Genomic DNA, 23,542 nt, shown 5'->3' on the forward strand with positions numbered 1-23,542 from the left:
ATGAAATACATAAATAGGAGTACTGGAATGCTCAGGCCAACTCTTACAGCAAAACCATCCAAACAAACCCCCAATTCTATCAGAAACCCAACACACAGCACAGGCTAATTCCAGCACTATACGAATCAGGAATATTTTTAGTAGAACCTACCTGTGACCTTGCCCAAGGTGAGTGACTTAATGGCCTTAAAATCAATCTCAGAAAAGTTGTGTTTGAGTTTGAGAACTTGATCAACCTGGAAGAGGTCAATAAAATTACTTCAGTACAACAGCACACGGACACCCCTAGATCTCATTGTACCGCAAACTTCTGGGAACGTTCTCAGCTGCAAATCAGCTAATTCTGCCCCCAAGCGTGATTCAGTTTCTAAAGATAGCAAAGTGAATGTGCTTTGATTTTAGCATGAGAAGCTGAAAGGTATACCAGAATAGTCATATAAAGGACTTTGAAGAAACTTCCCCTGCAGAAAAGCTTAAAATGTCTGACCCTGAAATCCCCCTGCTTCTCAAAATCCATGTCTAGTCACTTCAGAATACACTCGAAGGAGGCCCCTCTAGAAATGTATTGGGAAGAATTAGTTCTGCACAGAAGAAAACCACAGAGCAGCAGACAATAGAAGATTGGTACTTGAGGAAAACCCTGGCTTTTAGCATAAACCTTTTTCATAGATAATGAGGCCTACCCACCGCAGTTTACCACCCCGAGATGGAAACTGTAGAGGAAAAAAAAAAATGCAGCGCTGCATGTTTCTGTCTTCTCATTCTATTCCTTAAGACACAACCTCTCTACAGACTCTGCCACCCTTCCCTGTTAAATGATTTTTGCCCAGATCTAGCCAATCTGTTTTGCAGTATGAACTGCTGTAATTAGCCTTAGAAGAAAAGCAGAAGGAGCAGTAAGATGGTTCTCTTCTCCCTGCCTTGAAAAAACAGATGATGCAGGGAAGCAAGGCAGATGAGGGGTTTTGTCTCTCATGAGGTTGTCACACTCAGCAAGGCTTGCTTCTAGTTTCTAGGATGGGGCACTGCCATGTACATGGTGACTGCACCCTGTATTCCCTCAGCTGTTCCTTTTCTGTGAGAGGATAAGACAGCTGGGGTCACAGTCTCCCTTGGGAAACATACCCTCACTGAAATTAAATTCCTCAGCTTTTTTCTCCCTTTCGCAGCTTTTTCATGATCCATACAGTGTTTCAATGGAGACTACAGATCACACAGACACTCCTAAGCCATGGAACCACTTCAGTGGTCCAGATGAATTTCTAGCCAAAGGTGTTTTCTAATTCACAGATTTTCAGAAGCAGGGGAAGGACCCCCCAATGGAAAACATCACTGATGGGCACTTTTTGAATAGGATCTAGATGGAGCTTTGCTCAAAGGGCTGTTCTGCTGCTGGATCAGTGTGAAAGCTTTGCCTCCTGCCAGTGATCAGGCACTGAGATCAGGGAGCCTGATTCCCAGAATTCATAGAATAATACAATGGCTTGGGTTGGAAAAAACCTTAAAGATCATCTCGTTCCAACCCTCTTGCTGTGGACAGGGACACCTCCCACTAGACCAGGTTGTTCAGAGCCCCATCCAACCTGACCTTGAACACTTCCAGAGATGGGAATCCACAACTTCTCTGGGAAACCTGTGCCAGGGTTTGTGGCCTGAAGTATAATTTAGCACTCAGCATAAGCCATGGCATACCTGGATGACGAGCTCTCTGCCTTCCCTGTTAATCTTCACATGGTGCAGCTCTCGGTTGGCAAAATTTCCAGAGTCAATGGTGAAAATGAGGAGCCCATCCTTACTCAGCTTGTATCGGACCTGTAAACTTCCTTAAAAGCAGAGCAAAATTGCATGTATAAAACCTGTGTCAGTAATGGGGTATCATTCAACAACTCTACAGAACAAATAACTCATTTTCTTTTTATTGCAATGGAGTAACAAGGTTAATAAGTCAAGAAGGAGGTTGAAAGAGTTCAAACTGTAATGAAAAGTCTGAAGAAAATAATGCACTGGAGGAGCTTTCCTTCCTTCTGGGTTAACAAACTGCTATGGAGACATATAACTTAATGAGTAACTAAGTATACCAAAGGCGAGTGTGCCTGTCTGCAGGTCAGACACTGAGCACTGCCAGAAGCTGATCCACATCATCCTGTGAGGGATCACTTCCAGCAGAGGGCATGCAGGGCTTGCACTGTTCTATTAAACTAATAATGCTGGATTTTATCATTCCTTTTCATCGAGATGGAACAGACAACACAGAAGACAGTGACAACTGGGAGAAGGATAACTTAATTTCAAACAGTTAAAGGCCTGTACTTGCATTATCATTTATATGTAATAAAGAAGTATTTTTACTTTTACTTCTAACACATTTGAAGGAATTAATGTAATTCATATAAAAATGAATGCCAAACATCTCATTCAATCTTGCTATCAAAAAGCATTGTGACTTCTGATAATTAACAGTACCATAACAAATAAAAATGCACAAGAAAACAAGGAATCCAGTATGAATATTAATCCTTCAACAAATCACTACAGGGAATGAATATCTATCTATCTATCTATATATATATACACACACACACACACACAGAGGTACATATGGCATAATCTAAAAGGAAAATAATCTATTCTGGCAAAATCCTTTCAATCATACTTTTCTGAGAATTAAGGAGCAGGGAGAAAAAAAAAATCTGAAATTTTGGAACTCTTTTTATGCATCAGCAACCAAAATATATGGAACTGTAGCACCATAGAAAGCTTTTACTGTTTCCAAAGAGAAAATGAATGCTGACAGCACCCCAGCCCTGAGAAAAGGTCCTGCATTTTTTCCATGTTCTCAAAATCGTCAGGAATTTTTCCACCTCTACACACCTCACAGTGAAGTTGCTAGTCCTTCAAGATAGGACCCCTAGCCCAGTTAAAATAGTTCCCCCTCGTTTTCCCTTGCCAGGATGTTTTGCTCCTAAGAGCTGTACTTTTAAAAAAGTATTACAAAATTCAGTATATCCCAGATGAGCACTGATACTCTCTGGGATTTGTAGGATAGAAAAAAAGCTTCCAAAATCAAGAGGGAAAATGAGAATGAACTACTAGGATGAAGGCTTTTAAGCTGATTGAGAGGTCTGCTGGTTCAGGGGAAATTTTAAAGTGAAAATAAAAAAAAAAAAAGGGATAAAAGGCATTTACATTCTCACACATAGTCATGGACTTTAGAGGGGAATTTGTGAAGAGATCAAGGTCAGTAAAAACTGCTAAATTATTCAGTGTGATATTATAGTTCCCAATTCACCTGCCCCAAATCATACTGCAGATCTCCCAGCCCTCATTGCATAGTGAGGGCAAGGAGGTGCTGTCTGTCACCATGAATGTCACACTCAAAGGTCCAAATCTAAATCACAATCACATTATCTGGTACTGAACAAAAGGTGCATCAACAGGGATTAACAGTGTAAACATCTTAAAACACTACAGAAACACATGAGAAAAGAAGCCCAAGTGCAAGGAAGTTCTTCGGATTTGCTCTGGGCAGTGGGAGAGCTGATAAAAAGCGCAAAGTTTGACTGACCCTGAATACCACAGCTAAGATCACCACACAGAATAAGCTGAAACTAAAATGGGATAGTCTAACAGACTGGTCCAAACTAAAAATCATGTCTCAGCAGGAGTTTTATAGGCTGCCTCTTAGCTGGAGCCTTTGAAAGAGATGTAAAGCAAAAAATGGAACAGGGCCTTAGTTTGTAAATGTGAAAAAAGCGTCTCTGCTTTTTTTGAATGTTATGAACACACATGTATATAAAGTATAATTGGTACTACTGCATGCAGGTGATCAACAACAGCAACCAGCACATTTGTTTTCAAAGGGAGTCAGCATGGCATGCAGTCTATCCAGGCTCTCAGCTGCTGCAAACAGGGATTTACCCATTGACTTTGTCAGGAAAGCACTGATTTTAAACCAGAAACCATCTGTTCCATTTGTTGGGAGACAATGGAGGAGGCTCTTGGCATCCATTAAGAACAGATCTTACTTTCTATAGTGGTGCAATTTCACCTTAAATCATGTAAAGAGATCAGTGAACAGCATTTTATTTTGTCAAATTGCTTTGAGTTTCAGTGGCAACTTTTTTTATGGACAGCTGCTCTTCAAAACTATTGAATTCAAACTGGCATTTTGCCTGGGGCCAAATTTGCATTAATATAAACCAGAAGTACATGGGCTCATCTCTTGAGGTGTTTTTGAATTTTCACCATTGTAGATGAGAGCTGATTTTGCCTTGCATTCAATACCAAAACTTCTGTGCTCAGATTACAGAATAATTTTCTTGGCAGATTAAATTGCCATTTTATTACTTGACAAGCAAAGTAAATGGATTGTTAATTAGGATTATTATTAAGAATTTTATTTTGTCTTCTGAATTTTGATTATCTGGTCCACTGACTTTCTCCATCACATCAGACCAAGTTCAGTAACTGCAAATGGAAATCAGTGCATAAACCAGCTCTATTCTCCCTATTCTCTATTTTGCATCATTTTTGCCTCACAATAGGGGTTCACACTAATCATGAGCAGTGTAATTTCTGTCAGTCTTGTTGTACTCATGCCCGTCATCCTCTTTTCAGCTCTCCATGTCTGAGCATGCGCACCTAGAGTGTCATAATGCTCAAGCAATGTGCAGCCAGTCGTGTTCCTTCTCTAATGTACATCCAATTGCTGGACACAATTGCTATTAAGTCAATAAATGAGGAAGGGAAAGGAAAAGAAAGATATCTTTATTTTGGCCTTGGGCTGGAAAATTTTACTGGGCACATTACCCCAGCAGTATTAGGTCAGAGTAGATTCACACATGATTGTTGTAGTTATCCATCCCCTTTGGCTTTGAATTCTGCGTCTAGAACAGCCTGAGAGAGCGGAGCAAGCTTAGCTTAGCCACAGAGTTACTGAGCACAGCACGGCCTCTTTTCAGCACTTCCTGAAGAAATGATTCCATGTGGGCTGCCATGCTGCTGGGATGAGACCACTGCCAGTGTCAAAGCTGGCTTCCTGCACATCACTGTGGTCTTCAGTCTGCAACCTGCAATACTAAAATCCACAATTGTAGGGCTGAATGACATCTGCCTGATGATATCAAACAGCTAAGAGCCATCTGAATAGGATTCCTGGGGGTTCCCTTGTGCAGGGGGAAGTCCTGGGAAACAGAGACCAAAGGGCAGTATTTATGCCATTCCATGCTGGTGACTAAGTCAGAGGTGGCTTTTCTGAAACAAAACACTCCCAGGACACTCTTTCGATGATGATGGAGGCCAGCACTAGTACTTGCTAGAATGATAATGCTAATGATCAGTGTCAGCATAACCAACCTCCAGGCAGCTACAGGAATAGCATGGGGCCTTCAAACTGCTTCTTTTGTCTGAGGGATAAGCTGCTGTAGCAGCTCTCAAGACTACTGGTAATAAGGATATAAAACTGGTTAGAGATTTCAAAGTCTTCAGTCTGAAGAACAAAAACATATTCCCAGACTGCACAGTGTGAAGAAATACCTTGGTCATGGTGTTATATATTCTATGTCCCAAACCTGTGCTGACTGAACACATCAACAGAAAGCTGCCTTTCTTTGCTCTGTGTCTACAGCAGTGCCTGAGTGGAATGTCAGAAACAATCTGTTGGCTTTGTGGCCTATGCCCACCAAATTTACATCAATTCTGGACTGTCAAAGCTTATGTTGAAAATCAAATAGTAATTTTTAAATCATCATCTAGAAAAGGGAAAATGTTATACAGAATGTTCCAGCTCAGGAAAAGACTCCCTCGTTTGAAAGACCTCACCCAGAGCTAGGTATTTGGCAAAAGGATTAAAGCAGCTTTGCAGAAAAGAGAAATGGATACCAAGAATTTGGTCTGTAAATCCATCATTCTCAAGTAAAATTCTTGTCACACATGTCACCAGGACCACAGGTCTTGTGTCATTTAGTCCAAAGGACCAAAGAGCAAGGAAGGGAATGGCATCCGTTGGAGTCTGAGACTTCTCTGCAGGACCTTTATTTAGGGAAACTGGTTTTAAACGACCCCAAATTGAACCCAACAACTCTCACCAACTTCAACAGCACTTCTTAATGACTTAAACTGGCTGGAGCAGCTGGAAAGACATCTTGCTCTGCTCAGAGAAGCTGAGGTTAATTCAGGAGCATGTGTGGGTGGCACATTTAAAATGTACAAATTTATCACCATCGTGTAACTTCATTAACACATTTAAACCAGGGCAGCTGAAACTCTGATTTGGGGAAAATGTGTATATACAAAATAGTGAAACACTGCATTAGATAAAAGGGCATTGGACTACCCCTGCATGTCTTGTTGCCTCAGTGTCACCCAGAGGAAAGCATTTAGGACCAACAGAACTTCTTACAGCTGTCTCAAACTCGCAGCCACCCTTGTTGGGCTGCTAGACTTTAACTACACCACCACACGCACTCTCCAGACTCAGCCAAGCTACAGCTGAAAAATAAAATAATTAAGGAAAGCACAAATTAAACAAAGGGTGGAATGTATTAGTGAGGCTACTGATGTTGCTATGATGAAAAAAAATTAAAATTTAAAGTATTTAGCTCGAAAGCCATTTGCAGTCCATAAGGTGTAAATGTTTGTTCACTTCTGATTGCAGAACAGCACATGGCACTTTTCCATCCTCTCTACCACAAAATATATCTCTGGGAACTTGCACAGTTTCAGCGTGGCAGTGTCCCTCTTCATAGCCTAGATATTTAAAAATGAACCACTGTTTTCTCAGTTAGGAACAGCTGGCTTAGAAACATGTTCCTTAATTAGCAGCTTCTCCCCAGGGATATTTACTCAGCAAATTTACTCTCCATTTGAAGTGCTGCTGGTGATTTTAAGAACAGAGCCCACCTCTTCAGTGTCCAGTGATGTTTAACTAAGCAAGTAGTTGCACTTTTTTAGGAGGTGACTCTTCCTATTTGTTTTGCATGGAAAAAACAAAGAAGAAAAACTGTTGAACATACTTGCTGATATCACTACTCAGCTATTGAACTCACTTAGACAATACCGTTTCATAGGGTTTAAAAGAAAAATACACCACTTAATTTTTTGCAGTCTCTTTCAGTAATAAAAAAACCCAGGAGGTTATTTGAATGCCTCTCACTCAATGCTTGAGACATTCAAGACTTAAGGATCATATTCAGACCATCTTATATTAAAAAAAAAAAAAAAAGAAAACAACACTTTCTCTTCGCATTGCACTTCTTCAACTTAGAAAAAACCCCACACACCAAAAGGAGCCTATCTGGAGGCCCATGACCTCAGCTAATTTTACAATCCTGCTAGACAGCTGGACCCAGATTGAGATTGTCACTTAAACATCAATAAATGTAGCTGGTTCCCTTACGTGACTGAGAAATGTGTTTAACCTTCACAGACATCTCATTCCCACCAGCCGCCAGTTGACTGAACACAGACTGACCAGCAATTAACAAGGAATGGGCAGATGCTTCTTGCTCCAAAGGTAAAAAATACAGCAAATCTAAAAAATTACCCAGAGCATCACAGTCAGAGCTCATCTTGCACACACTGAGTGGCCTAAACACAGAGCTTATTCCAGTTATTTTAAGGGGACCACTTATCTGAACAAAACAGCTCGTGTACACAGTGATGCGGCTGGGTCTAAAATGGGAATTGGGCTAACCCATGGATGTGGGAAAATCCTGAACACTGTCTCTCCAGCTCAGCTCATGGGTAAGCATACACAGTGGTGCTTTTATGTACCCTGGAGGACAGAGCACTGCCACAATTTGGTATCTACCAGCTTGATGGCTGCTGACCAATCGTCTTCCTTCTTTATGCCACGGTTTATCCTTGGTAAAATACATGAATGTTCATTCACTGAAAAATGACAAGAAATCTCTGAGGGAGGAGCAATTTAAAAAACACACTATTAGTCACTATCATTATCTCCACATTCCTAGATATTTCTTTTAGGTGAAGGAAGTGTTTACTGTTTCTTTTACAAAGTGATGCAACATTAACTATCTTTATTCCCTGAAGGTGATTGAATGTAAAGATGAAGGTGAGAACTGAGGGTTTCAGTTATAGTTAAATCTCCCTGAAAGCACCTGCTTTCTGGCAGTGAGATTTGTTCTCTGGTAAATTTTAAACCATACCTTTTCTACATATTCTTCAAAATTTTAAAACACTTTCACTTTAAGACCCTTCATTAACAAAGGCTATCACAGAATCACAGAATGGTTCCGGTTGGAAAGGACCCTAAACATTACCTGGTTCCAACTTCCCTGCCATGGAAATGGACATGGGAACAGACACCTTCCACTAGACCACGTTGCTCAAAGTCCTATCCAACCTGGTCTTGAACACTTCTAGGGATGGGTATCCAAAACTTGTCTGGGCAACCCATTCCATTGCCTCAGCACCCTCATAATGAATTTCTTTCTAACATCAAATCTAAACATACCCTCTTTCAGTTTGAAGCCTTCCCCCCTTGCCCCATCATACCTGTGTAACATGTCCCTCTCCAGCTTTGTTGTAGCCCCCCTCTAAGTACTGGAAGGGCTCTAATTCTCCTCAGAGCCTTCTCTTCTCCAGGCTGAACCCCAACTCTCTCAGCCTGTCTTCACTGGAAGGGTGCTTCAGCCATCTGATCATTTTTGTAGCCCTCCCCCAGACTTGCTTCAACAGGTCCACATCCTTCTCATGATGGGACCCCAGAGTCGTTTGAATGCTCTGGGTGGGATCTCACAACAGTGGAGTAGAGGGGGAGAATCACCTCCCTCGACCTGCTGGCCACGCTGCTTTCGATACAGTTGGCTTTCTAGATTGTGAGATCACGTTGCCAGGTCATGATGAGCTTCTCATTAACCAGTGCTCTCAAGTTTTTTCCTCAGGGCTGGTCTCAATCCATTCTACATCCAGCCTATATGTGTGCTTGGGACTGCCCACAATCATATTCAGGACTGTTGCAGTGGGGATCCTGCAACACGCATATATCAAACCAGGAGTCCCGTGGAAAGGAAATATATATATGGACAGACAGATTCTTGATAGCTGTTTCAGAGATGTTTATTTCTCCAGCCGCATGGCCGGGGCTCTGCTGAGGAACTGTTCCAGTCACGGGACCAAGGGTCCTTCTGCCCGCGCAGGGAACACAAACCAACCAATGGGAACGAGGCTGAGCAGGGGCAGGGAAGCCCCATGTCTGTGCCCTCAGGGCCCCTCTCCCAGGGCTACACGGCAGGGGAGGGACCCCAACACCTCACCCGTTTTATTTTAATAAAAGGAGAATGAAAACAACTGGATAAACATAACAAGAACAGTTTCAAAACAAAACAAGCCACCCTCCTGAGTCTTTAAATGTCCAAACAGATTCTCTGGAACATCTTAGGGCTGACAGAAGGGAGACAGAATTCTCTGAGCATGCTTTGTGGGGAAACTGAGGCAGGAGAGGGTTTAACTTCTTCCCTCCCCCTTTTCATCCCCCACTCGGCATTGGAAAGGGATTTTTGGGGAAACAATTGGCAAAAGCATGGTTTTGTGAGGGAAACCATGGGTGAAAAAACGGATTGGGAATACACTGGGGGTAATAGGACATAGGGTAAAAGGGAAAGGTGGGATTAGGAAAGGGAAACTGTAGGGGGGGCTTACAATGGAGATACTGTCTAACATGACTACGATTTTTTGCATATATACTGCCTTTTACAGAAACACCATCAGGCCCAGTGACCTGCGATGCTTGTAACCCTTTTCTCCCTAGTACAATATTAAATTCCACCACCTCTCCATCTCCCAAGCTTGGGATGCATTTTTCAGGGTTATTCTTTTTAATAGCAGTTCTATGCACGAATATGTCTTGCTGGTTGTCACACCTTGTTATAAAACCATAATTTTGCTTAACATTATACCATTTTACTATCCCTAAGATCTTAGTTACTATGATGTTTTCCTTTTTCCGAGTGGCTGCTGTTTTCTGTCTCGCTGCGTCTTTGTTCTCTCTTTCGGTCGCTCCCGTGTTGGAATTGTCGGGGCTGCTGGTGCCTGCGCGCTCTTCCCGGGGTCGCGTTCGGGGCTGCGCGGGCCGGGCCGGGCCGTGCCGCTCAGTTCTCCGTGCGTCGCCTCCTCTGGTCGCAGCTTCGCTGCCGCTGCCGGGCGCTGCACCCACGTCTCGGCCGGGCCCCCGAGCGACGACCCCCCCGCGCCCCGCTCCAGCGCGCGTCTCGGCCGGGCGCGGCTCCGCTCCACCGCCACCGCCGCCAGCCGCTGCCTGCGCGCCGCCCCTCTCGGTCGGGCGTTCACGGGGCTCGCTCCACCACGCGCTGCACGGGGCCATTCGGGCACCGCCGGGTCCCGCTGCTCCTCGCTCCGCCACCGACACTGCGGCTCGCGTGGCTCCGCCCGCACACGGGAACTGCCTCGCTGCTGCTCTCAGAGCGCTCGGTGCACGTGGCCTGGGCCGCACGGTCCCTGCGCCACGCTTCCCTTCACCAGGACACAGCTGACATTGCTCAACAGTCTCAGTAACTAAATAATATTCACGAAAATATTCTTCCATCGGCATATATTTTGACTCCAATATTAACTGTGTCCAAACGGTTTTCCAAAAGCCCTTGGTAAGAATTAAATCCCAAGAAACATAGAAAAAGTTCTTAAACAACCATGCCAGGAAGTGTTTCAGTTCTTTTTGAGCTTGAATCAAGCTAAAATTTACAAATCGTTGTTCAAGAATCATTTTAAGTTTAAGATAAATGTCCATATGCGGCTCTGAGAGCCAAGAGTCTTCCCACGGTTCCTCCATAGTTTAGATATGGAATAGCAAAGCAAAACCAAGAAGAGGAATCCAAAGTTTCCAGGGTTTACTCACACAAATCAGTCGCTTAGGGATCGGGGATCGTTCTGCTCTCAAATCTCCACCATTTGTTGCAGTGGGGATACTGCAACACGCATATATCAAACCAGGAGTCCCGTGGAAAGGAAATATATACGGACAGACAGATTCTTGCTAGCTGTTTCAGAGAGATGTTTATTTCTCCAGCCGCATGGCCGGGGCTCTGCTGAGGAACTGTTCCAGTCACGGGACCAAGGGTCCTTCTGCCCGCGCAGGGAACACAAACCAACCAATGGGAACGAGGCTGAGCAGGGACAGGGTAGCCCCGTGTCTGTGCCCTCAGGGCCCCTCTCCCAGGGCTACACGGCAGGGGAGGGACCCCAACACAGGACCTTGCACTTAGCCTTGTTGAACTTCATGATATGAAGCCTCTGTGTGATACTATTGGACCAAATGTTCATATCTGTGCTCAAATCTCCCTTTCTGTCTTTAAACACACACTGGACGCTGACAGTCTCACACTCATTCAGTAGGCCCTATGGTTTACTCACCTTTGTATGAAGAAGAATCTTGCCAGGCTTCCGTCTCCCTCTGTACTTTTTACTTAAGAATAGCAGAGGAGCCAGGCTGGCAGGAAGAGTTTTTATTCTTTACCCAGTGAATGAAATATAAAGTATCATCCTATGACTTTTATTCCAAAAGTTCAACCTGGCTTTGCAAATTATGCAACATCATTAATGCTGTGTGAACAGCTCTTGGTAAAAAAGACTGAGATCTGTTGTGATACCCTGAGAAAGTCATCCCAGCCTGCCCTCACCGAGGATCTGCCTCACAGTTTCCATTTTTCCTAATATCCTTTAACCATTCTTCTTTCCATTTTGGCAGTACAGATGCCTGTTCAAGCAAGGACTTGTTTCATGCTGACCTAACAAACAGCCATTATGTTCAGCAATGAGAACAAAGAAAAAGATGGTATGAACAGGAAAAAAAGAAGCAATTTGAGCACTACATGATGCCTGAGCAGGAGAGTGAGCAATAATCTTTTAGACAAAACTAGTGAGAAGTAATCATATGCTTCTTCTAAAACCTCCTTGTCATTCTTAACTCATAATAAAGGCAGCACAGAACTTTGTGGATTAATGGCTTTCTAAGGTTAATGATGCTCATTTGTGTTGAGCTCTAGAGAAACTGCCTGGCTGGTCACCAATCTCTGGGAAATGTTCTGCTCCTCTAACCAGTAAGCCCATCTAAGGATTGCCTGTCATGTGGGTTATGCCACTCTCTGCAAATGGAGAAGTTGGATCCTTTAGTCAGTGACCTCCTGATTACAGCAACCTTTCAAGGGAGATATTTGAGTCTAAAACTAGCTGCAACCACTGGCATACAAGGAACTGACTCATGTTCTTAAGTCATCTAATGGGGAAAATGAGTGGAAGAATAAAAAATTTACCTAGTAAAAATCCTTTTGCAAGAACCATATAATGATAGCATTGTAATGACTTTTCTCTAGTAAAATATATGCTTATACATATAAGCTTTCAGTAATTTACCTTCAAATGCATACTTCTGTGATTTTTCAAAGAACCATGGAATGGCTGAAGTTGTAAGGGATCTCTGGAGGACATGCTGTCCATCCCTGTCCCACTAAAGGGACCCTTCAAGTCAGTTGCCCAGGGCCATGTCCAGATGGCTTCTGAATACCTCCAAGGATGGAGATTCTACAATTCTCTAGGCAAGATGTGCCAGTGCTCAGTCACCTTCACACTAAAAAGAGTTTTCTCTTTCTCATATTCAGATGAAACCTCATCATTTTTGTTTGTGGCCACTGCCTTTTGAGTGGCCTTGCAATGACATCTTCCAGTTCTGTCATCACTTGTGGGTGCATCCTACCAGAGCCCATGGATTTATGTGTGCCCAGTTCGCTTAATGTCCATCCTCTGATCTGATCCTCTTTCACCAAGCTTACATCTACCTTGCTCCAGACTTTTCCCCCCGCAGCTCCCGAAGGCCACTCTCACTTGTAAAGACTAAGACATAAACACCCAATTTCACTAAGAAAGGCAAGAAGGAAGAAGTCACCTTTTCATGATGCAGACATGATATGCTATGGGAAAAATTAACAAGTTAATAGGGATACTACATACAAGATAGAGGAGGAGATTTACTTGGACCCAGACTCAGTCTCCCAAGTATTGGGCTCTCTGTTGTGTACAAACAGCTACAGTGCTCCAAGGCAGCACTTAAACAATGGTTCTGCTGGACTACAGTTTTTACTACACTGCTCAGTCTGTCCACAACACAGATAATCTCAAGTTAAAAATAACTGAAAAATTACTATCAATTTTCAAGGCTAAAGCTTTCAATAAAAGGAGTTCTGAAATACCCTTCTTTCAGAGTTACTGAAGAGCAAATATATATATGCAGCATCTATTCAAAACAGGATGCTCTGTCCTTCCTCTCATTCCTTTCAGGACAGTTCCAGAGAAATCCAACAATAAAAATGACTTATCAGCTGCAAAATGTGAGCTAGGAACTCAAGTCTTTTAGGAGATAAAGCACCTCCTATAAGCAAATGGGAACACAGGTCTCCTTCCCAGCTGATTATCTGCAGACAGTGGTCTGGAGTTTTATGCCAGAGAGCAGTAAGTTCAAAGTCAGTCTGTATACAGCCAGAGCACAGATCAATTATTAACTGCCTGTTCAACCCTTCCTGCTCTACGTAATCCAATTACAGTTCCCTTGTTTTCCCTTGTGGATCTTCAGAACATCTCTTGACCCTCCAGTATGGCAAAATAATCTTCATGAGTACAAACATGTCCATGAATTCAGCTAATGAGACAGATCTTTCAGTTCTCTCCACTTGGAAAGCAGAGATAGAGATCTGCCAGAGTCCTTGGCTGAATGTTGTGACAGCTTCTTCTTTCAAGTTAGTTTTGCACACTTAAAAATTTAAAGTGCCATATGCTAACAAAAACATAAAATAAAATTGCGTTTGGGTGCCTAGTCCACCTCTTTCCTCAAAGACTTTTTAGTGCTGGATTTGAAGTGAAAACACTAGTCAGCATTCCTATTTTCTGTGAAGTGTGCTTACAGCAGGGGAACATCTTAGTGACCAGTGTGATTTCTAACCACGGAAGTTTCTCTCTTTAGATAAATAAGCTGATAGATCTCCTGCCACCCCAGCCCTGCCTACTCATGGTACCAAAGCCAGCTTCCCATTTAAGGCAACTGCGGAAAATTTCTTTTACATTCATCATTACTGACCAAACTGTCTCTGGCCCCTCACTCAGTGAACAACATAAGATTTCAGGGGCCAACTGCAACAATTGCTTGACATTACATTTAGAAGACTTCTATGCTATCTGCCATATAATGGCTGTGAACCAGAGCTAGACTGGGAACAATCCTCAGTCACTCAGTTGCTTGTCTCCTCCACAAAGCTGTCTCCCATACTTCCCAATGTGCCTTTCTTTCCTGCTCCTGCTCTGTTAAAAGCAGCTGTACCTGAACTTTGTCACCATTTCTCATTTCGGTCACATAAATTGTGCAGATTGTTCAGTGCCTGCTGCAAGTCTGTAAGGCACAAGGTGCTCTCCAAGGGGGAACTACATGAGCAACAGTGTAGTCGAGAGAGTCTTTCTGCAGCAGATAGCTAATGTCCCAAAACTAAGACCCACAAGGGAGCAAGGAAAAAGAACCAGAAGAGTCATCCCCCAAATCCACCCAAGTCCTATTTCTCCTATTTTAGTTTTGACCCATTAAACTTCAGAGTATTCAGTGTAAATAGGATGCCTCAAAGACTGAACTGGATTTTTTTCATCTCTTTTCCACTGAGTAAGAAAAGCTTTGGTTGTTGGAGATGCAGCTCAACAGACTTGAAGGCAAAAACAATAGAGAATTTACATGCTTTCAATAGAAAGGCTGTTTCTGATTTAGAGACAGGAGGAGATTACAGGTGATTATGAGTTTATAAGAAAAAATGAATCAGTAGCTTCTCACTAATATTTACTTTTTTTTTTAGAGTGTTAACTCAGCTTACCTTTGTTACACATTTTGATTTCTTTTCCTATTCACTTCAAATGTCAGCTGATTTTAAGACTTTATAGGCCAGGGAAGTGGAGCTGATATAAGTCCTGCTACTGTATGCTGAGTATCAGAGACCTAAGAATTACTTAAGCTGTTTTTATTTGTACTGCTGTTTTTAACTGTGCCTTTTTCCTTGTCTTTAATCTTTCCTCTTCAAAGTCAGAGTCTTGCTTTCCAAAAGAAATGGAGAGCAAATGTCAGTGTGATGGCAATAGATGCTGGAAAGGTGGAAATAGAAAAGAAGGACTCAAAAGGTTTAATTTCTTATGAGATTAGATAATAAATACAGATAATTTTCCAATCACTCTAGCATAGTTTGAGATTCTATCTCTCTTCTTTGATGCTAGCTACCTGCTTTTTTTCTAGATTAGGAATCATATTGTTTCCATGGAAAAAGCCAACAAAACTGAGAATCAAAGACTTGTGAAAACATTTTCTAGACAATATATTTCATCATATTCATATCACATTTGATTACTTGCAGGGGGGTAGGAAACATGAAGAAAGGAGAAGCAAAGTTTATTTCTACATTCTTTCTTTTAACATTTTTCTCTCCCATCATTTATTATCTGAACAAGGCACAGATAATATTATAAAGGTACTGGTAACTGTGAAATCGTGTAATTGCAAAAATGTTCAGTGAAGAGCAAGCCTGGGAAAGAAAAAAATACTCTTTTCTTGGTAGTATCTTCACATGATGTGGATAATTTCTGTGGATTGACACACTGAGAAGACTAATTAGAGATGTTTACCCATTTTCTGTAGCTTAGTAACAGGCACTATAATTTTTCTACAGAAAGAGATATTAAAAATGCCAATCATTAAAGTACTGCTAATTTCTTGGATGTGGGACCAATGGGACTACATGAGCTTTACATACATACCCATCTATGTATGTGTGTGTGTATATGTATATATACACACACCCATCTATGTACAATACATACACATACATTTGTAGCTGTAATTTAAAAATCCAAGAAAGATTGGAGAGGAAAGGAACATGCTCTTATATGCATACCATTTTCAAATCATATGTATGATTTCAAGGTATCAGTATTAACTAATGGAGGAAAGAATCCCTAAGCCATCTTTAAAACCACCAGCTTTTGAAACCTTACCTGAGCCCATTGATCAGAGCCCATTGAGCCCATTGATCAGAGGTAAGAACAAACTCTGTGGTATGGATACGTTCTACAGGTAGGAACTTCTTCTAGAAGTATTATATAGATATAAATTTACTGAAATCAATTGATTTTAGGTAATATTTCACACCTGACTGAATTAGACCATAGGTGCCCATACAAATTCACTTTTATATAAGCCCTTTTAGTATACTCTAACTATGAATAATCCTTGCAAACAGTTTCACTTCTCTAATGTCAAATATTTAACATGTGAAATCAGAAGTAGGAGAAACATTCTTCTCATTGTCACTTTTATTAACTAGCAATTTGCCTACTTATTTTGTGGATAATAGAAAAGAGGAATAACCGAATACGTGAGCAGTAGCTTCAAAAATAGTTACAAAAGGTGAAATACTTAATTATACGTAGACTGTTCAAATACAGTTTTTTAACAAGTGGAAAGGGACTTGGGATTATGGTAAAGAGTATTACTGCTCACCTCCTAAGTGAGAAAGTCCATTCCCATTTCTCCAGGAGCCTAACCTTTATTTAACCAATCAGTTATCCAGCAGGGACCTGGTTATGTCCTACTACACACTGTCAAACTCAGCAAGATTCCTTGAAAGTGAGCCAATAACGGAGAAGGAATCACACGCACTTCTAATGCTACAAAGGACATTGATATTCATAGTCCAGTAACTTTATGGCAAGCATAAACCTCTTGGAGGAAGAAAGAGTAACATATCTGAACATTATTTTCATTGGAATAATTTCAATTCCAACAAGACTAAAAAGTAAAAGGACATGAAATTTAACGAATTATTCCATTTGGGACAAAAGGCAGAGAATATACATGACTGAAATGACTGTCTTGAAAAAATGTCACAGAAGCATGCACTGAGTAATCCTGAAGGAGACTTTCAGGAGTTAACAAAGGTCAGCTAGTTATCTTAATCATTCTTTGCATATAGTGCTACACTTTATAGTCCAGAATTTTGGAACCTGACATCTCACCAACCCTCTAAACAACTGTTACCACCTTATTACAAGTGAATAAAAAGAGGTGCAGGTCTGAGAAAAGCACCATTGTTTGTACTGCCTGACTGTGCTGAGACCTGCACCACCTAATTTCTACAGGTACTGAGAGCACCTGTCTCCACCTAAGCCAAAGCTGAAATCTGCAGATGCTGCAGCTGACAAAATGAAAGGTCATTTTCATTTTCATGAGCTCTGCTCCTGCTGAGCTGCTACAAGACATCCTGATGTCTTGATCCCAACCCCTTTCCCAAGCACTATTAGAGACCCCCTTCTAGAGCTCCACAATTATAGCTTGCTTATAGCGTATTCTATCAATAAAAGTCAATTGACTTATGTTTCTAAGGTCATTTTAGATTACTGTGGCAGCAGTAAAGCTGATTTAAATGGATATTGCATTGTCATTAACTTTAGGGCTATTTCCAATTGCCTGAGCGGCATCAAAAGACCTGAGTGAAACTGAGAAGCAGATTCCAAGGTTTTACCTCAGCAGGGGCTAACCTCCATCACCCTGGAACTACACACTAGAATATTCATACATCCAAAAATCATAAACACTGGTCTACAAGAGCACATTAGAGATGGAAATCTGGGACTGGACAGGAGAGGGTGAGGGTCACCTCAGTAGTCCCACCTCCCTGCTGCAGCTTCGCTTGGTGTAGATTGGCTCAGGCAGTTATTATTCCAGTTGCCCCTGCCAGGGATGCCAGCCCCAATGCTATCCACATGACATAACCAAGAGATAAACTACTGCAAACTCCATATTGAGAATAAAACCTTTTTTTTTTTTTTCAAATCTTCTAAGGCTTTATTTGACAGTACTTGAAAGCTTAGTTATTCTGGAATTTTCAAGGCTTCGGAGTGGTCTGGGTCATTCAGTCAAATCTACATATTCAACCATGTGACATTAACTTTCTATTGTTTGCCACAGGCAACTGACTCACCAATACTCTTACTCATCATTTCCAATGCTCCAGTGCCTGATAACTCTTGAAAAATTCAAATTTCCCCATTTGTCTAAGATGATGTTTGTCTGGAGTGAGTTTTCTGAAAGGACTGCAAGGACTGAGGAGCAAGAGTTTTACTGAGAAGACAAAGGGTCTATGCCCCTAAAATCTTAACAGATTTTCAAAAAGTACCCACGTCAATTATCTTCAAACAGGAAATGGATTTACACTTCATGTTTTGGTGAGTAAACCTAGAAAACTTGGACATATTCTAGCTTTAATATTCAGACATACTAGCCATATTCCATTGAAACAGTCCAGTGAGGAGCAGTACATGTGCCAAGACAGAATGCAAAAGATAGAATTATAAATATATTTGTGCACCAAATGCTCTTGTACATACATAGTATTTCTCATTCCCTTATCTTGGTGGCCTAATGGATCTCAGTGTGGAATAAATAGCAAGGAATTACTATTGTACAGTCCTGCCAAATGGAACTCAAAGCACATTTTAAGCCCCAACAGCATGATTACTCAAAGACTGACTAGGCAAGTGTAGCACTGAATGCCAAATAAAGGGACATAAACAAGAGTAATGGCCATTTTCACGAACTGAACACCATGAAGTTGATAAAGTTGCAGACACAGAAATGAACTTAAATCAGTGCAAAATTCTATACTATTCTCCCACAAAAAAAACCCCGTACAAACAAACAAAAAAAAACCCAAAAAACTTCAGTTACACTGGTCTCCCTTTGGTAGCAAATCAAGGCTACTTACCATTCTTGGAGAGAATCACAGCCAAATATTCATGAAAGTAGGTGTTGATGTACAGCAGAAGGCTTGGAGTGTGTGCCGTGAGAAAGCTGAATGCAATATTCTCCTTGGACATGACAGCATCCACATAAATGGCAGAGCTTGAGGTGCTTGCATTCTTTGTGACAGGATAAGGTTCTTGGAAAGTATAGGTAACAGAAGTGCCGGCTTCAAATAATGCAGAAACCTCTGAAAGCATATATAAATAAACCAAAGGAATTATTTCAGCTACTGCATCTTCAAATCTTCCAGGCAGGGATGGACAAGAACTGACTGCCTCAGAAGTAGAACACTGCAAAACACCCCTGATCCATCACCCTTCCTTCATTTGTATAAGCAGTGTGTCCTTTCTTGCAGATTGTTTGTCTGACAGAAAGAGTAACAGTGTATGGAGACATAAATTCAACTGTTTTAGTGCTGGAATCAGAACTCCATGAGATGGAACAGCCCAAATGTCTATCAGACAAATAAATGCTTTGTTCACCATCTTGTGACAGTGACATGTAAGGCAATATTCTCTGTCGTGCCCCCACAATAGATTTGTTCTTTCCAGTCTCCTTTTTAAAGAAATTAATTATTAAAGTAACACACTGACCAAAGACAGCCAGTAAAGGAAGCTTATTGGGGAACTTTGGGAGCATCAAACGAAGAGAAACATCTACCTGTGCATCCTCAGATCCTAGGAAGTCATGCTTCTGTTTCCATTAAACACAACATAGTCTGACTATGAATGACACAGGACAACAGCAGGGTTTTTCTTCAGTGAAGTCAGGATGGTGACTCTCCAGTAAAGCAGCTTCACCTTTACAGCAGCATCTTCTAATGGGACACTATGTGGGTGTTTGAGATGTCTGTTGCAACATCCGTGCCAAGCCCTCAGCTTTGGTAAGTGAGCACAGTTCCACAGACTGCAGTACAACTGTCCTGCTTCTGGCCAGGATGAGGTTAACTTTGCAGTAGCCAGGGCAGGGCATGGCTAGGACCTGGAGTTTATTCTATACCACCCCACATCATTTTCGGAGGATGGAGGAAGGGCTCTCTTCTGGGTCAGCCTAGCTGGTGGTGGAAGGAGGTGAGAATTGTTTGCCTCTTTCTTGTATCCTCTACTGTTGCAGTTACTGTTTGGGTTTTTTTAAAAGTCACTGCTGTTTCCAGTAAATCGTTCTTATATCAATTTATGATCTTTACCTTTTGTGCAGTAAAGGCAGAGGCAGAGGGGAGAGGAGAGTGAGTGAGATCACTCCATGGTTTCAGTGGAATCACTGAATTTGAGAATACCATTCCTAAACCATGACAACAGCTAAGCCAATTAACACCAGCAGATGATGCAACCCATTTAGCAAACCTGTTGCACTTGTGAGGTGGGGGACAACCATGGAAATTAAAAATTCACACTGCACCTTGTTACTGAGCAGTGATTTTGTAGCTCCAAAAAGCCTGCTTGATAAATTAGATGTTCCTTATTTGCCCTGGTTTTTCTCTGTTGTTGACAGCACCTCCTATAAGCCACCAGATAGGTTCAGTGAGGACACATTTACCAAAGACTGAGCCATGCAAATCAGTTTTCTCCTGAATGCTTCATGCTTATTCTAAAGATTTCTTAACGTTTGGATGGCTTGTCACAAGAATGGCAAAAAAACCCATAAAAAGACTACCTCTTTTTGTCACATCAGTGCTCTAAAACTTTGTAAAGAAAAGCTCTTAAGGATTTGTTAAGGTGAACAAAATAAGACGAGGTTTAAAAAACAAGCCAACTAAATATTCAGACATGGGCAAACACCTGCTATGAAGAATTTCAGCCCTTTTCCCTATCATCTGGGGATAGATATATGCAATGGAATACAGGAATCATAGTGGGATATAGCTGTGAACTTCATTAGTACAACTAACACCATTTTAATTTCTGAGGCCAACACTGAAGTCAACAAAAGGAGGTCTTAGAGCCTGCTTAAGACAAACACTTAGTAACACTGAACAGGGACAGCTGATAATAGAACATCTTGAAACAGGGGGACACCAAGGTGACATGGGTGAAATGGTGCTGTAATTCAGAGTTATTGCACAAACCACTAAAGTCCTGGGATCAAAGCTTGCTGCCTACCTTCCTTGCAGAAAGGTCCTTCATAGGCTGAGTTGGTACAATCACAGAAGTAACCATTATACTTCTCCACACATTTTCCTCCATTATGGCACAGGTTCCCGTAACTGCTGCAATGTCCTGGGCATCCAGGTTTAACACCAGGTGTCATTTTAGCTCTCTCCTCGAGGTCAAGTTTCTGTCCATTTAAATGCAGAGATCGAATGCATCCCAAAAAGCCCTTCTGTCTGGAAGCTGTTCCCCCTGAAAAAGAGAAAAACAGACATGCACTCACTGGTGAGTCTGCACAGTAATCAAAGCCATGAAGTTCAACCCTGAGGTACAAACATGAATCCACAAATTTAAAAAACTATTATATATCAATGTGTACAGTTGCAAAAGATGACAGATGGAAAGCCTTGGAAATTAAGGTGTCTCTCTATTTTTATGAAAGGACTAGAAAGCTGTGACACTTTGTAATTCTTGTCTTTTTTGGCTTATCTACTGCCCTGTCTGACATTGAAACTGCAAATTCATTTAGAAGAAAGATTAGTTTCTTCATCTTATGTCTGCATATCACCAAATACATGAGAAAACTAAACCAAAAATGTTGGGGTTTTGTTGTTTTTTTCTATTTGTTGTCTTAGTACAAACAACACCCTAATCCCACCAGCAGGAGAGTTACACATGCTGATGAGTCCAGATAGCAGGGATGAATCATGTTCAGCACCAGACCTGCTTGGCTGAAGGGAAATGACTTGAGTCTGAATTTATGCATGACTGCCCAGCCTGATGTGTTGCATGTAAATGGCTGTTGTAGGCCTGAAACATGAGTTCAGTTCACAGATGTGTTATTTATTACAACAGATGAACATGATTGCATTTCTTCCTGAAGACCAGGCCTGTATGCAAGAGGGCAGTTCAATCTCTACAAGATAACTAGATTCATATCTGTCGAATGGAACTGCTAACAGTGTTACAGTGAAGGCATTTTCCCTAAGAGGTAATCTCTGAGAATGATAATAATGATGATTGTTGAAGTTCTCTATGAAAATGTAACAATTTTTCTTATCATAGGCTTTTTTTTTGGCAGTTGCCAATGTTTTTCTTTTGAAGATACTGCAATTTTGATTGCTGCTAGGAAATCTAGTTCTGGTCCAGGAGTTATCAGCATTTGCAGACTCTTAAAAGCTAGCTTTATTGGTGATTCTCCTGCAAAAGTAGTATGAAAGAACTTATTATTCTTCTGTAGAAGTTGGCTCTATTTCAAAGCATACGATTTAAGAGATTATATCACTTGATAAGCCCTAGCAGAAGAGCATTTGTTTTTTTCCATAAATTAATTAAAGCAAGACTTTTTCAAACTAAAGAGAATGCAGCAACAGTCTGAAAAGGAACTTCACTCAAGGCCTAGTGTTCTACTACACCATTCTGTCATACTTTTCTTTCTGGAACATTAATAGCAGAAATACTGGATGTGAATTAGAGTAATTGAACTATAGATAGCATGCATGAGACACATTTATTCCATGCTCATTTTCTGACACCTTTCTCAGAGAAGTAAATATTTCTAAGTTTCTCTTTAGCCAGCTATTTCTTTCAGGTGGGCAAACGTTAGCTCACTTATTTTAAAGACCCTTTGAGGACAAGAATCAGGCCTTCTGCATTTGCTGCACTGCATACACAATCCTTTTATTTGGAGACTTTGTTCCAAAACAAAACATACAGAATTTTCAGTAAAGACCATGTAAGTAGAAATGGGATTTCTCCCTTTAAGGCTACTGGTTACTCTGTTTTCTTTTGCCTGGAGGCCACCATAAATATCACAAGGATGAATGACAACTTCCTTGCCTCTTCTCTGCACACATACAAATCCCAGCTATAATATATAAAAAATGAGTAAAAACTATTGCTAACTGTTCTATGGATGTCATGTTTATTGCACTACTCATATTCTTATTGCTCTCTAAAGCGCTTTGGAAAGCCACATAAAGTTTTTCACTCTTCTATTTTCTGCAGAGCTTAGAGCTTAACACAGACTAACTACATGATCCTAGACCAGTATTGATTAAGCAAATCTATTGCTTATTTTTGGCAGTTTTCTTCAATTGACTTGACCTAATCTTCATATACACTCCCGCAAAGCAGAGGAAAAACTGAAAACAAACAAACAAAACTCTTCCCCAAATTAGGCTTTGCAGATTCTTCCAACTCTAACAGAAGCCTGATGGGCTAGAAACTTTAATGGATGAAACCTAAATGTTTTATTCAGGAAAACAGATTTTAGGATAAGCCTAAGGACCGTAAATACCAAGGCTGAGGATGTACTTTGCTGAGTGGAGGTAACAGTCAAATGAGACATGCTGTTTTCAGCAAGGTGTTTCTGCAGCCAAATTCTTCCGAGGAGCCTTTGGGAAAGGAAGGGAGAGTCTGAGAGGAAGAGGCAAGAAGCTCACAACTGAGCACTCACAGCATAGTTTGGTGACACAATTGGATAAAAAATTAACATTCTAGCAATGAGGTGAGGATTTGCTTTAAAAAAAAAAAACAAAACAAAGGACTTTTTGTTAGTAGAAACTGGATTAGGGAGGCTGAAAATAAGTATTAGGAGCAT

The 23,542-nt window shown here is 41.2% G+C and overlaps 1 protein-coding gene across 1 annotated transcript in view; it reads right to left on the minus strand.

Annotated features, from left to right (window-relative positions):
* Nucleotides 1-23,542, minus strand: part of CNTNAP5 (contactin associated protein family member 5) — a 284,718-nt gene that overhangs the window by 24,182 nt on the left and 236,994 nt on the right. The window contains exons 18-21 of the mRNA XM_048308706.1: nucleotides 20,953-21,192; nucleotides 18,816-19,040; nucleotides 1,693-1,823; nucleotides 152-236 (exon numbers count right to left, since the gene is read on the minus strand). Of these exons, the coding sequence (XP_048164663.1) occupies nucleotides 152-236; nucleotides 1,693-1,823; nucleotides 18,816-19,040; nucleotides 20,953-21,192 (681 nt within the window). The remainder of the gene's footprint in view (nucleotides 1-151; nucleotides 237-1,692; nucleotides 1,824-18,815; nucleotides 19,041-20,952; nucleotides 21,193-23,542) is intronic.

Source organism: Corvus hawaiiensis, chromosome 7 (assembly GCF_020740725.1).
Source record: "Corvus hawaiiensis isolate bCorHaw1 chromosome 7, bCorHaw1.pri.cur, whole genome shotgun sequence".
NCBI classification, from domain to species: Eukaryota; Metazoa; Chordata; class Aves; order Passeriformes; family Corvidae; genus Corvus; species Corvus hawaiiensis.